Raw genomic sequence first — 16,498 nt, forward strand, 5'->3', positions numbered from 1 at the left:
CTTTTCAGCTTAGAAGACCCTTTGACCTCAACCAAAATTCATGGAAGCCATTAGAATTCAAGGGCATTAGTTTTTGAACTTTAAGTTCTTATGTTGAAAAAAACTGCATTAAGACATTTCTGGGTTCCCAACTGTCTCTCTACCCCTATCAATTTATGTTATCTACTAAGGCTTTTAAAAACTACTTGGGGTCCAGAATCTTAGCGATCCAATTTATGCCAGCCAAGTATCTAGTCCCTTGATAGTTAGAGGGCAAACTTTAGCCCACTGTAATAACGTCAACAGATTTCTACCGACTTGTTCTAAGTGTTGAGGCATGGGACATAATAATAGCAAAAGATCATAAGACATAACAGTAAATACATAAAAAAGAGAAAAAAAAAGTAAGACTTTTGAGTATACTTTGAATAGTACTAAAGAATTAGCAGTATGGATGTTTGGAAGACGAGAACAACAGAGTGGAACATGAGTAAGGGTCCAATATTAAATGCAAACAGCAGAAAAAAAGGCACCAAAGATAACCAAGACAGTTAATATAATATGTGAATAACAATATAAACAAAAATCAAATATACAAGTACAATGATAAATCAGAGGGAAGGACCTTAATGTCAGATGACATTTTGAACTTGACACATATCGAGGGTAGAGGCTTACTAGCTGCAGATATCTAAAATACATGAGAAACTGGGACTGAAAATTTATTTAAAAATTGACAAACAAAAATTTAAATCAGGCAAGTTGCACAGATCTATGTAGACTATTACTTAGAACAGGCTTGAAAGCTTGTCTCTCTCACCAACAGAAGTTGGTCCAACAAAAGATATTATCCCACCACCTTGTCTCACTTAGAACAGTAGACCAGTAAGGCAACCACTGCAATAATATAGCCACAGGTATGTCTACACTGGAGCTGGAAGTATAATTTCCAGCTCAGGTTGATATAACTGTATAAGCATTGATTGAGCTAGCGTGTAAAAACAGCAGCATAGCTGTGGCTCAACGGGCAGTGGGATGGATTAGCTGCCCCAAATACATACCTAGGATTGAAGACAGGATTGTAGTTAAGGCAACTAGCCCATCCTACCAACCATGGAGCTACAACTACACGGCTATTTTTAGCATGCTAGCTCAATCAAAGCAAGCATGGGTATGTCGATCTAAAATTACAACTCCAGCTCCCATGTACACATACCCTATGAGAGAATCAAGGCATATACCAGTTTTTAAATGTGATATTTGTCAAATAATTATGGATTACATTGTTACGTACCCAGAAAATCCCTATGCATCAACATCATGTCCACCCATAAGACCCTATATACCCCTAGAACTTTTGATATAACATTTGTCTTGCAAAGTAATCTTCCCTGCCTTCTTCCCTCAGTGCAAATTTGGGATAGAGGGGGGAAAAAAAAGTTGGGAAGATTTAATTAATCTCTCCCTCTTTCCTTCAGCAGAAATAGATTTCCAAGTAGCAGAATCCTGCCTTTGGTTCCGCAAAGTAGTGTGTTTCCCCCTGTGATGGAATATGCAAACCCCACACTGAGCAACAAGGGGTTAAGGAGCTGCTCTGGGCTCAGCCAGCCCTGCCCTGCCATACATGCAAGAGATGCACAGACTGGAGGAGGAGTTAAAAGGGAGCAGGACAGCTCACTTGGGCGTAGACCAGGGAATGTTTTAGAAAAGCAACTTGCAGCTCCTGAGAAAAGAGCTGAGGGAAAGCAGGATCCCTCCCTGAGGACCTGCTTCAGGTACACTGTGAGAGGGAAGCATTCCTCCCCCTCTCTCATGTGTACTCAGTTTATTTGTGCTAATTCTCCTTGTCCTGTTTATGAGCTACCCCTGAAGTGGAGAGACCTGGAACTAAACTGAGTGGCGGGCCAAGGAGCCAGCCACTGCTCTAAGGAAAGAGTTAACACACCATGCCTGACCACGAAGAGGTGCCATGTGGTGAGCTGACCCCATTCATGCCTTCCTGTTCAGTCTGCAAACTGTGGACAACAGAGGGATGGTAGGAAGTGGTTCAGAGAGAGCAGCCTGGAGGCACTCTTGGGTGTTGGACCCTTTTGTTACCCTCAAAGGGCCATGGGCCAGAGCCTGGGGCAGTGGGAGGGCCCAGGCTCCCCTACCAAAACCCCCTCTGCAAGTAGAACTACCTAAGCCCTGATCACTAGGTGACGCTCCCCACAAGTGAAGATCAGCACACACCCCCAGCAGCACTACATGTTGTAAATGAATATCTTCTATTTTAAACTACCCCTGGAAACCTTCTACTCTGCTGGAGTGCTGCTGAGATCATGCTGCTTAGGTACTGCAGAGGAATCTTCTACAAAAACAAGAGGCCAGGGAAAACCATTGATTCTTGCAATTCCATCTCCAATGTAAAGAATTAAAATGGAGGATCTCAACTATTAAATGGGAGAGGAGATTATGATTTTTCTTCCTCTGAGGCTATCCACTAAGACTTTCCCAATAATGCGCCTACCAGCTATTTCCCACCTATTCTTCCCAGAGACCCACTATTTCAGTATTCTAGACATGACCACAACATAATTTCTAATCCTACAAGACATACTTTATACCTCCTCCCCAAAAGACATGCCAACTAATAACTACTTTATACTATCCAAAAAACAGTTAAACCAACTAAAAGAAACCAAACACTTATTCCCTTCAATACTTGTCCCCAGGCCCATGCCATCTCACAAAAAAATTCTGACTAAACCAATATGTACCGCAGATGTGAATGAACGAGAAATAGTCAAAGTAGCCTCAACATCCCCACTCCACTAACACTTTATTCTACAGCCAATAGACTCCTTGTTCCTCTACCTCAGCATTCCCACATCTCCATCCCCTCAAAAGACTGGTCCTTTACTAGCGCCCATTAATATATATATGTAATAATCAGAGCCCCATATATTCCACAATTCTGTCACTGCAGAATGTGCTTCAAAACGGAGCTCCATAATCTCAGGTTTGATAAGGGAAAAAAATGTTTCTAGTCCTTGTAACCAAGGAAATCATATTGGAAACTATGAATAACTGTAAACTGATGTAGAGAAGTTTGCTTGAGTCTGCAGACAGCCAGAAACAATAGCTCAGAGGAGTGAACTGCTTAATTCATCTTGATCAGGATCTTCTGGACCACAGAATTAAGCATTCTTGCCATGTAATTTGCAATTCTGCTGCAGCCAACTACCCCACATTTTATTTTGTCTCTCAGTATTGGCAATCCAATGTGTTCAAAAATCATCGGGTAGGACCCCCCCCCCAAAGTCATATCATTGTCTTAAAATTCAGAAGATTTAACTTTCAACCTATTGACCCACCCACCCACCCACTCTCTCCAAGTTTTTTATTTGCCTTCTGGTTTTTGAGCCATTAGTGTATGCTCAGGTCAGATTTCTGAGCTTTTCTCCACAACAAGAGCTAGAAACCTTGTTTCTTAAAAGAAAACGCTGAGATTCTCATCTAAACACTTGACTCCAGAAGCTCACGCTTTAAGAAAAACTTCATGAAAGTTGGCAGAACTGGTCTCTCTAGCCTACTGGGATAGCCTCTTGCTCTTCTGTTTTCCTAGTAAGGCAGAGTTAATTGGATTAGTATATGCTCCCACAGCAGAGGGTCAAGAGTGAGAGCTGCAGTAGTACATCTTGTAGCCAGCAAACAGGGGAGCCAGAAATGTAAACTGGCAAAATGAACTGCCTGGAGAACAGTGCAGCAGCCAAGGCCTGGAAAACCTGGAAGATAAGATGAGGAAGCTGACTACAAGCTCCCTAGCACACAGAAAAGAAAAGAAGGGTCTGAACCAGACTGCTTGGACAACATAATGAAAGCCCAGGCTTCGGAAGTGGAGCCAGTCCACCCAGAGAGCACAGCAAAAAAATACCATCCTCAAAAACAACCCCAATGAATTTTATGTTAATGAATATTTTCAAGACCGAGCCATAGATTTTGAGTGAGGATAGTAGAATGAGAATGAATAGTATTTCATGTTTATAGACTAAATTAATGTTTTCACAAAATTTAATTCTGTTGTGTATATTGTATCCTGACAATGCTTCCAAGAAGATGTCATGCACCCCACCTCAAGTTACTCGTCAGATTCATTTTAGACACCAGCACACCTACATAACCATCCAGAAATACCCATGTGTGCTGATACATAGCAGGAGGGAAAGAAAGCTCAAACTCACCTCACCTAAAGTAGGAAAATGGGGGAGGGGCGGGACGGGGGGAATAACTCTGATAGGCAAAAAGTCTAGAGGAAGATGAAAGAAAGAAGTTTCATTTATTTTAGCATTAAAATGCTTTAAGATATTTCAGAATTTTAGTAGGATGATACTGTGACTGTGCCCCCTATAAGGCTTTATGGAAATATGCTTATGAATATATATGACATAACTGGAATATGTTCTATGCTACATATGCCATGTAACATATCTATGTAGCGGTTATGATTTACTGAATCTATTAATCCTATTTGTATGCATGTATCATTTTGTATTTGAAGTTATGAATATTGGCCGTGTACTGGCTTGATTTCTAAATAACCTTAGTAGAGCATTTGAGTCATGCATGGACATGTGACTTGCCCAGGTGACTCCAGAACTCCATCTTGGAGCTGGACTTTGCATAGGAGAGAGGAGCGGGTCTCCGCCCACAAGAGAAAGTCTATTGAAGCCCATGGGAAACCCCCTTCATTTTGTCTTCAGCTGGCTAAGGAGATAGCCTCTCCACCCCCAAGGATTCCTGAAAAAAACTGCAACAAAGGACAGTAACTACAGGGGGTGTGAGTGATTGCTGAACCCAGACTAAAAGGAGATTAGTCTGTAAAAGGAAGTTTACTGGAACTGGAGAGGTTTTGTTTGTATTCAGTTTTATTAGACATAGACTTGCAGGTTTTATTTTATTTTGCTTGGTAATTCACTTTGTTCTGTTACTACTTGGAACCACTTAAATCCTACTTTCTGTATTTAATAAAATCACTTTTTACTTATTAATTAACCCAGAGTATGTATTAACACTTGGAGGGGCAAACAGCTGTGCATCTCTCTCTATCAGTTATAGAGGGCGAACAATTTATGAGTTTACCCTGTATAACATTTAAACAGGGTAAAACAGATTTCTTTTGGGTTTGGACCGCATTGGGAGTTGGGCATCTGAGTGTTAAAGACGAGAACACTTCTGTAAGCTGCTTTCAGTTAAGCCTACAGCTGTTAGGGGATGTGGTTCAGACCCGGGTCTGGGTTTGCGGCAGGCTAGTGGGTCTGGCTCAAACCAGGCAGGGTGCTGGAGTCCTAAGCTGGCAGGGCAGGAAAGCAGGAGCAGAAGTAGTCTTGGCACATCAGGTGGAAGCTCCCAGGGGGTTTCTGTGATCCAACCCGTCACAGATACCTTCTCCCACCTAACATTTGGAATTAAAAACCTTCTAGTCCTACTGCTTTCTTTAGCACTACTCTCATTTCACTTGGAGTTAGGAGCCAGATATTGATCTATCAATCAATCAATAAAAAAATGGAGCTTCTATGCCAGGCCACAGAAAGTCTACCTGAACAGAAATGTATTAAATTAAATTAAACAGTGAGGTTGGATGCTTTATCTGCTTCACCTACAAAACCTTAAGTACACTGCTGTACTAACTTAATCCTGAAAGGAGGCAGACAGTCAATTTATAACTTTATACCAACCAGAAAAACTATATTCTGTAACCATATAGAAAGTTAATTGATGAGTAACTTTTTTCAATTTGCTGACGGTAATACCCAACTAAATTTCTCTAACACTAATTACCACTACTTTTTCATGACATATAATTAAGAACATGTAAAATACAACTAACTTTATTTTAAGGGTGCCAGCATCCCACAGCCAAAAACATATTGTTCCATCTGCTCCAGTTGAAGACAGATATCTCTTTGATCCACTGCACAATGGAGAAAACTGGAGGAAAAACAAACAAAAACCCCCACAGGTTAAAAAAAAATATTTGTTCAACTGCTGTCCCATTCTCACAAACAGAAACAAATGACCCTAATTATTCAGTCTTTATTGCAAACTCAAGTAGTACCCAACACTACCAAAGGAAAAGTCACATAGCAGGGGGGAAAAATCACATGGTAACACCACCAACTGGTAAAATATTGCGAAGTTTGTCAGAAGGATTATCTTCCCCCACAAAAACAATCCTCATGGATGAATCCCCTAGGCCTACAAGTCTACACGCAAACCCAAACATAAAAAAAAGTTACTTACCTGTACAGTAACTAGAGTTCAAGATGTTTTGTCCTATATGTATTCCATTCTAGGTGGGCATGCACCAGAGATTTCTGCTAGCAGTGTCCGTTTGGTAGTGCATGCATCCTATCCTCCCACCCATACTCAGTGTGTGACCAATTGCCACTTGAGCACCTTTTCTACCACAGATCCCAAAGAGTACAGGAAGAGTCCAAAGCAGATAGGAAGAAAGGCCGATCATGGAATACACACATCTCAAAGAACAATGAGCTATCTACATGTGGGTGGAAGGCACTAATAGCATTCAGATGTACCCAAGACAGGTGTGTGAGTTCCCCAAGGTCTTTGGCGAAAGGATATAGTCCAAAATACAAAGTGTTTAGGACTCCAGAAGCACAAGTTCAGACTAAGCCACAAATCTCTACCACTTTTTGTATTATGCTCTTTTCTTGCAGAATCTTTTCTACTGTTGATCAGAATAGTTTGCTCCTCTGAAGAACATTTCTTTTCTAGTTCTGACATCCATCCAAAAACCATGTGGTTAGGTTGAGATGGATCAGGATTATTAACGATTCCCATGTTCTGAGTCAAGAAGTCCAACAGCAGAAATAATTGAATCAGAGGATAAGTGGAGAAGCAAAGTAGTGCTGGGAACCAATACTGTATGAGCCACGTAGGAACTACTAAGATAATTACTGCCTTGTCCTTTTTGATTTTCCTTAATGCCCTCAGAAGTAGAAGAATTGGCGGATAAGCATACATTAGCATCTGTGACCGCGAAATTAAAAACATATCAACCAGAGAGTTTGGATTCTGACCCCCTCTGGAACAAAAACTTTTGACATTTCTTGTTCCTGTCTGTTGCAAACAAATCGACTGCCGGTCATCCCCACTGGTGGAAAATGAACTGAACAACAGACTTCTGAATCTCCCATTCATGCGCTGTGGAAAAGTATTTGCTGAGGTTATCTGTTAATGTGCTCTTCAGACCTGGCCAGTTATATATATATTGATATATATCAATATCCTGGCGCTCAAAGGAATTGCCTATGAGCACAGAAGAGATGACTGTGCTCTCTGCTTGTTTATGTAAAATATTGTAATCATGTTGGTCATAATCTGACTAGGCTGACCTTGAAACCTTGGCAAGAAGTGTATGCATATGCTGTAAACTTTTCTGAGCTCCAGGATATTGATATATGTAACAGTGACCCTTCTAGACTCCATTTGCATCTGTTGCTATCGTTCTTGTCGGAAGGGGTAGAACAAAGGAAACTTCCATACAAACTGCATTCAGGTTTTCACAAATTGAAAGGGAAGAGAATCTTTTGTGGAACTGATACAATCATGTCCAGACTGTGTTTGCTCAGGGCATACACTGTCCTCAACCAAGCTTACATGCAAAGTAAATGTAGTATGGCATGCAGTGTCATGGAAGCGCTAGAGGCCTTGTGACCCATTAGACTGAGACAAGATCTTACTGTAATTTGCAGAGTCACTTGAAGTTGGATGATGAGGCTGGATATAGTCTGGAATCAGTTGTGAGGTAAATACTCTTTTGCTGTCCTAGAATACAGTATCAGGCCAATAAATTCTATACATTCTGTTGGTGTTAAAACTGACTTTTCTTCTTTTACTCTCAAATCGAGAGTCTGGAAAAGCTGGGGAACCACTCACATAGAGTTTTGAACTTCTTGATAGGACTTTAGCTTGAGAAGCTACTAGCCCAGTTATAAAAAGACTATAGTGCCCTGTTATCTTAGGAAAGCAGCCACCGTTTGGTAAATACCCCTGGTGCCAGTGTCAGGCCAAAGGGTAAGAACCCTAAATAGATAGTGATTTGGACCAATCACAAATCTCTTGTGTACGAGATAATATATTTATGTGGAAATAAGCATCCTGGAGGCCAACAGCTGTAAATCCATCTCCCAGATCTAATAACAGTATTATGGTAGCAAAGGTAACCACGCTTAAATTTCAAATGGTGAATGCAGGTGCTGAGCATTCTAAGGTCCAGGATTGGCTTCCAACTTCCCATCTTCTTGGGTAGAAGAAAATATTTTAAGTAAAAATTCTTCACTTTGGAACAGTTTCTATTGCTCCGAAAGGGAAGAGAGAATCCTCCTTCTGGACAAGAAGTCTCCTTTGAGAGGGGTTCCTGAAAAGGAATACAGAAGGTGGGTGGAGAACAGGAAAAGCATGGAATTGAATTGGAAGAACAATTGTAATAATTTTTAACATCTCTTGTCTATTACAGCATTCTTTGCTCTCCCATACTGGAAAAAGGAAAGTTTCCAATTGGAATCTGGGAAGGAGGAGCAGCAGCCAGATCTACAGAAATGATTATTTTGCAGCTCTCCACAATCCCATCAAAAGGGATGTTTGCTGGTCAGCACGGACTGCAAAGAGAAAGCAGACAGATTTCTCTTTTGTAGTTTCTGACTTTTCCTTGGAGGCTCTGGTGGCCTCAGCTAGTAAAAGGAGGACGGAGTTGTCCTCTGTCTAGGGTAAGATTGAAGTTTACCATATTTCCTTTTTATTATTAGAGTATAAATGCCTAAAGAACATAAAGCAGCATGGGAAACCTTAAAAGGGTGGAGGGACCCATCTGTTCTCTCATTGAAAAGATCAGGGTGCCCTAACGGAAGGTCATTCACTATGGCTTGGACTTCTTTCAGAATACTCAAAGACTTAAGCCACAAAGACCAACACATCATATAGAAGTTACCAAAGAGCATGAAGTGGTGTCTGCCACATATAAGGAAGCCTGTAATGAAGGTCTTGCTATTAACTGACATGGCTCCCTGTATTCCTTTGGCAACTTGTGAACAAAATTTGTGAATTTATTATAGTTGAGAAAATCATACTTTGCCATGAGAACTTGGTAATTAGAAATTTGAAACTGCAGACTTACAGCAGAATAGTTTTTGTCCAACAAGGTCTAAAGGCTTTACGTTCTTACTAAATGGGGCTCTCTTAGAATGGTGCTGTTTATTTCTCTCATTAGCTGCAGCTACCACAAGACAGCATAGCACTGGGTGGAAGTACAAGTATTCAGCTTCTTTTGCAAGAAAATAATATTTCTTCTCAGTCTTTTTAGAAGAAGGAGAAATAATAGCAGGAGTATGCCATACAGTCTTTGTAGGCTCCAAGGGAGCATCATTAATCAGAAGCATGATTTGCCCCAGCATAGTAGTATGAAGGATGTCTAATAGTTTATGAAGAGCCTCTCAGGACTTCCTCTAACAGGATATGGAACAAATTCACTATCCTCTTCATGAGCTCTTAAAAGCTCAAAGTAGTCAGGACATAACAGTCAGGCTGGCATCACTGCCTCATCCACAGAAGACAAGGAAAGGACTACAGAAGCTGAGCTGTCTTCCTCTCTGAGCTGGTCTTTCCCTTCAGAGAGCTCCTCCTGATGTTGGGTATGCACAGAAGATCCACCCATGAGGCTTAACAGACTTCTGCTTCTTTCTCTTCATCACTCTCTTTGAGAGGATACCTTGAAAGGCTTGGGTCCCCAATATGGCCACCGAACGGCACTGTACCAGTAAAAAAATGAAAGGGCCTCAGAGAGATGGATACCAGCTCATATGAGGAGCCTGATAATCCCTGAATCTGGAATGATGGGATATCTTAGACCACCTTTCTGAGCCAAAATTTGAGGCTGGGACTGGACCACAGGGGATGGATCAAATGGAATTACCCTCTTCTGTTCATCTGGCACTGGCCACTGTCGGAAGACAGGATACTGGGCTAGACGGACCATTGGTCTGACCCAGTATAGCTGTTCTTATGGTCTTGTGAACAGGTTCTAGGGAAATATGTAAGTGAATCATTTACTCTGTTCTGGGAGTCAGACAATGAATATGATACATCTGACTCCAGAGGAGGAACAGTGGGAATGGGACTGAAATGAAGCTGTTCCTCCCTTAAAGTTAGTAGCAGGGAGGAGACTGGTCCTGAGGAAGTAACTGAGTCTTGTACTGGAGATAAATGTAAGCCTCCTGACAGCAATGGGGATTTGGGCTCAGACATTTGCAGGTCCCCCAGTACCATGCATTGAATCAGTACTGTGAAGCTGGATCATTCTCGTTACCGTTGATAAAGCACTCAGTACTGATCTGCTTTCTACAATGCATCAATTGGTACCAATGGTGTGGCAGCTGGTGCCGATGGTGGGTACTGTAATAAGAGACTTAGTACTGGGCATGATCATAGGATTCTATGACATCAGTGCCGCAGTGCTGGTTCCACACTCCTTCAATGCTCCATCTGTACCTGTACCAGGTTGTGGAGCCTCACTCATCTTGGAATCAAGAGGCAATTTTAACTTTAAAAAAAAAAAAGATATAAGCAGAGCTTTGTCTCGCTTCCTTGGGAGGGTGTTTAACTTTTCGCTGCTACTTTCCCCTGGATCCTCCTATCCTTCAAGGTAAGCTTAACTGCATGTGTTCTAGAGCTAACCAATGCCAAGCTGAAAGGAGCACTCTTTGGCTCTTCTGTCCATTGTACAGGGGAGTCAGGTGGGCCCAAATTTGAGGCTGACCACATTGCGGGGGATGGGGGGGAGAAGACATTTTTAGCCTCATCTCCCTGCAATTGTTTGTTCTTCTGGAAAATAACTTACAGATACTGCACTTTGGGCGAGTCTCATGTCCCCTCAAACAAAAAAGGCAGCAAGTAGAGTCATCACTGAGAGGGAAGTGCTCACTTTACAATATTTGAAGCTGGAAGATTTTAGCATAATCAATTCCCAGAATACTAAACAAAAGAAGGAGGGGTATGGATTTTATTTTGCACACACATTTAAGTTCTCTTTTAAAAATACAGTCCAAAGATACTGTGCATACAGTGCCATCTGAACTGAAAACTAATAAAAAGAGAGAGCATTACATCTCAGGCCAAGTATGCACAGATGAAACAGAAACTGCTAGCAAAAAATCTCCAATCCTGGGTGCATGTACACCTAGAGTGGATCATCAATAGGGACAAACACCCAAGGAAAGATCTTTACAAATGTAAGGAATAGAAACAGCCTTACAATAAGCTCTCTTTTATAAATGACAAGTGTTGTGAAATATTAAACAAATCATCTAATGAACTCGTTCTTTTAATGCTTGACAATCTTCTCTCTACCACACCCAATATTTATCGCCATTTGTGCATAACTTAGGTGTTGGTCCTGCAAAGACTTGCGTACCTAACTTTATATACAAATAGTCCCACTGACTTCAACAGGACTACACATGTGCATAAAGGGAAGCATGTGTTTTTGCAGAATCAGAACAGAATCTTCGGGATCAGATCTTCGGGACAAAAATCATGTCTTCAGTCTGTCAGACATTTATGACATTAAAAAGAACCTAAAGGGACCATTCAATTTTTAAAAGCTCCTTGTTCATGCTTTACAATTTAGTTACCTGTTGCACATTTCTTATTAAAACAAACTTCACAGAAAAAAACTGTTATTGCTGCAATCCACTTCCTCACTTATTGTGATATGTAAAAAGACAGAAAGATTGTTACCTGTAGTGATGTTATGGATGCACTGTGACCCTGCAAAACTGCTAAGGGTGCACATGTTCGAAGACACCAAACTCTGATCATTTTATCACAGCTCCCTGCAGCAATCATGGTGTTCTCATAGTTCACAGCCATGTCAGATATTTCAGCTGCATGTCCTCTTAAAGTTGCCAACAACCTTCCATCATCTGTTGCCCAGATTTTTACAAGGCAATCATCAGAACCCTAAAAACAAGGCAGCAATCATCACAACCATATAATTATCTCTTCTGATGTCCAAATCTATGTTATTTAACTAAAACAACAAAATTAGTGACATTCATTGTAAACCACTTCTCACTACAGTCTAAATACACTGAGTAAAGCTGCAGAAGAGTGTGCAAGCAGAATACAAAGTATGCTAAGTGCCAACAGCATATACAAATTATGCATCTATAAATGTACACACAAGCCCTACAGCAAGCTGAATCTAAATTCTTTAGCAAGGTCTTTTAGTTTCTGCAGAACTCCAGGGCAACGAACTGTAGATACTGCAAACAGCCTAATTTATATTTTAAAACTGAGGTTTATATTGAATATGAAAATGAATAATGAATCAGTATAGTGTTCCTTGTATTTATTTTATGTTAAATTTAATATTTTATTTTATACCCGTATTTCTATTCTCTCCTCACATCAGCTAGTCCTTCATGCACTCCCAACTTAAGAAACGCTAGTATATATCTTCTGAATATATTTCCTCACCTTTCCGGCATGCTTTAATAAGCAGTGAAACAGATAACTTTTAAAGCATAAAAAAAAATCTTTATTAATGCCCATTAAGATGAATGGGGCAATTCACAGCACTCAGAGCTGTTCCAGGTTCTCTGCAAACTCAGGCAGGCATTTCTGTCCCAGTTACAGTCAATTCACATTTTGGCGGTTTCCTTTGAAACCATAACAGATGTTTTGGTTTTGTTTTAAATAAAATCCAAGACCCTGGGAAGAACAAGTGAAAGGTCTGTCCGTAGCTTGTCCTTTGTACCCCCTGAGAGCACAAAGATGTAGATAGGTGACTAGTGTCAGACACCTCAGTGCTTTTGAAAATCCCACTAGGTGCCTATCTGCACATTTGGGAACCTAAATACTTTTAAAAACTGTATATGACTTGCTTAAAGTCACACAGGAAGTGTGTGACAGACCAGGGAATTGAGCCCATATTTCCAGAGTCACAGGCCCTTACCACTGGGACCATTCTTCCTCTCCATAGGGATATACACCCCAGCAAGTTAAAAACTTCACCCCAGAAAGTTAACTTATGTTTTATGAGCTCTAATTCAGAGACCATGGATGAGAGTCAGACATATGTCATCACCACTTTTTGTAAAACTGAACAGGTTCCAGTTCTAACTCAGCTAAAAAAAATCCAATTTGTTACAGCACAACTATGAGACCCAGGTTTATGTTGGCACATAGATATAATTCATTAATTAAAAGGGACTGCAGGAGAAGAGGGGATTCTGGTCCTTGAGTTCTGGTATCGTATGTTATGTGCCATGCCTACAAGTTAGATTTATAGAATGACAGCAGCCTAGAAAGAACCTACTCACTCTTCCCATCCAAATAATATTCAAAGTATAATATAATATATATGGGATGATTTTTTCTCCCTCTATTATTATTAAAGCAGAAACTGGAATGATTTGGGTGATGTCCTAGATAGAGGAGAAGGGATGAAATATTGTAAGAAAGTTCCTTGACACTTATAAAAGGAGGATGCTACAGTAACAACAGTAGGGGGCCCTGAAGTGGTGACAAGGGAGGAAAGTTTAATATGGGCAGGGGAAAGTCTGAGAAGAATCTAGTCAAGGAACTGAGATAAAATTAAAGAAGAGAAAAAGGAGAGTGCAAAAGAGAGAGCAGTTCTGTCTACAATGAGTAAAATAACTAGAATACCCTGGTCCTCAAATTCACAACTCCTCCTTCTTGTTTGAAGGATTCCACAGCCTTCCTTTTATTGGGCCATGCTGTGATTCAAACATACTTCCCCACCCCACCAGTATCCAGATTCCAATCCCGTTCCATACAGCCTCCCTTGGTCCTTGAACTCATGCACTTCTTTCCCTTGGCTCTGGGGCCTCCCAGCCCCCCCTGGGCTGTACTGTGATTCAGGCAGTCTTCCCCAGCCCACCAGTCTCCCTTCTGGTTCTCAAGCCAAAGAACCCACAACCTGACTTGATGCTCTCCTACAAATTCTCTTCTCCAGGCTGTCTGCCCTGTGACTCTTGGCGTCACCCAACTCCCACTCTCCCCCCCCCCCCCGAACCTGGAATTGAAGCAAGAGTCTCAAAATCTTGAACTTCTTCTGATGCGGTCTGCAAATAGCTGTAAAAACTGCAAGCAAAATGTGGGTTTTATCTCCCCCTCTAGTCCACTCACAAAGGTGGACAACCTACAACTGTTAACAGTTACTATGAGCTTAGTGGCAGACATCTGTCTGTAAGTCTAAAGGTTTCAATCCTGCTGAGTGTGTTTAACTTCATCCCACTGTAGTCAATGAGGCTGTCTGTAGGAACTGATGGCTCTTTGCAGAAGTTGAAAGACGTGTAGTAAATTAGGGGGATTGCAGGAGAAGAATGGCCACCTTGGAGAACTGGATTCCATCTTCGCCTTTACCACAGTATTCTAAGTGATGCTGGACAAGTCATTTAACCAAATTTTTTCACATTCCTCATGTTCTGGGTGCCCAAATTGAGACCCTGGGGTCTGACTTGCAGAAGTACTAAGCATTCACAGCAAAATGAAGTCAGTGATAGCTCTGCTGTCAACATATGAAGTGTTTTATAATACTAAATATTCTGAAAAAAACAGGCCCTAGATATCTCAAGTTGGGCACCAAAAATTTGGTTAGTCTCTCTGTGCCTCTAGTTCCCATCTGTGAAATGGGGATTATATCATCTTATCTGACAACAGTGTTTTGAAGATAAAATTATTACATTTGTGAAAAAGTCTGGTGGTGACCACCATTAAAATGTCAACAAGGAAATTAATAATTCTGTATTCAGAACCCAGTTTGAAGGTGGTGAAATAAATAAAACTTGGGGTCACATACTAAATTTTGAGGATAAAGAAAGACAGTCTAAAAGATTTTCAGGATACTTCAATGGAGGGAACAAATTCTTCAGATTTGGTAACACTGGTCTGATACTGGTTCTCTAACTATCATAAAAGGCAGAATTGAGCCATCTAGAATATCTGAAACAACCAATACATACATATACAGGCTCTGTTCTTTACAAAACTAGTTTTGCAAAGACAGTCTTTTCATATCTGTTCTTAAAATATTTATTTTCTGTTTCTTTGCAGCAAGATACTGTTGTTCTATTAAAAAGATACTAAAAAAATTGCTCCTGATACTATAAGTATAGATTATATCTAATTAGCATTGTAGTGAAATTCTAAGTAAAGCCGTGCGCGGATACAAAATGTATATCCACGGATATAAAGCGGATATCTACAGAGCTGCAGAGCTCTTGCGACAATGAGCGGGATTAGCAGGGTTGGGCCATGGCAAGCGACCGGGCCAGGAACCGCAATGGCAAAAGCAGCAGCATATCGGGCTGCGACTCGCAGCGATGTGAGAATCCTGTCTTGGAGTCTGTGAGCCGCTTGCACACATGACCAGTGACAGCTGCTACTGAACCTGGTGCCCTGCCCAGTGGGCAGGGCTGGGGGAAGCACAGCCATGCTGCAGCTACCCAGGCTGGACACTGGCTCCTAAGAGTGGTGGCCCAACATGCTGCTGCTTTCTCCACTGCACTTCCTGGCCCGGTCACTGGCCATAGTCCTGCTGGTCTCGTTCATTGTCACTAGAGCGCTGCAGATATCAGCTTTCTATCCACAGATATAAATTTTGTATCACTCAGGGCTCCAATTCTAAGATGCAGTCTACTATGCATATTCTGTATATACAAATTATTATTATAAATAGAATTTGTGTACTTTAAATACAAAAATTACTATTATAATACATTCTATGTATGTCACACACACACACACACACACACGGAAAACAAAGACGAGAGGTTACGAGACTAAATTAAAGAAGAATGAAAGTCACAGAACACAGTTACACACGTTTAAGTGTAAAAGGCTGCATACACAAGTTTAAGACAGTCTCTGCTTGATTTTATCCTAACAAAACAAAGAGATGAAGATATTAACCTATCAAAATACACTCTAAACTATTTAAATAGGATGGAATCTGACAACCTAAAAACAAGTAGCAAAATCTGAATGAATCATTGAGAAAAGAATAAAGCAGCGCAAACAAAAAGCTATTTTTAAAAACAAACTTGCAATTATTACAGCGTTGCTTCTCCAAACTATGATCCAATGTGAAATTAGGGCAGTAAATATTTGCAATTGTACATTCCTGTTTTAGTAGTTTGATGGCATGTGATCTCTCTAAATACTGTGTACTATTTTGATCTGGAGGGCTATAACATACCATACCGTTTGCTTTTTTATGCACTGGGATTTGAATCGCAATATATTCTATTGCTTTATCCTCAGTTCAAGTTTTACTTCAGTAGTACTGAACTTCCCCACTTATGTGTCTTTCCAGCATATTTCATACCCCCATTACTGCAGTATACCATAGCTCCACAGCAAACACAAAAGTCTAAACAGGGTCAACAAAACACAGGGATGTGCATGTGATGGGGGCTCCATCTTTAAAGAAGTC

General features: G+C 40.8%; 1 protein-coding gene across 1 annotated transcript in view; it reads right to left on the reverse strand.

The window, feature by feature from the left end:
* PHIP (PHIP subunit of CUL4-Ring ligase complex) overlaps window positions 1-16,498 on the reverse strand; it is a 293,959-nt gene that overhangs the window by 185,015 nt on the left and 92,446 nt on the right. The window contains exons 8-9 of the mRNA XM_084623628.1: window positions 11,776-11,997; window positions 5,849-5,949 (exon numbers count right to left, since the gene is read on the reverse strand). Coding sequence (XP_084479754.1) covers window positions 5,849-5,949; window positions 11,776-11,997 — 323 coding nt within the window. The remainder of the gene's footprint in view (window positions 1-5,848; window positions 5,950-11,775; window positions 11,998-16,498) is intronic.

Source organism: Lepidochelys olivacea (genome assembly GCF_965140295.1).
Source record: "Lepidochelys olivacea isolate rLepOli2 genome assembly, chromosome: 3".
In the NCBI taxonomy this organism is placed as follows: domain Eukaryota; kingdom Metazoa; phylum Chordata; order Testudines; family Cheloniidae; genus Lepidochelys; species Lepidochelys olivacea.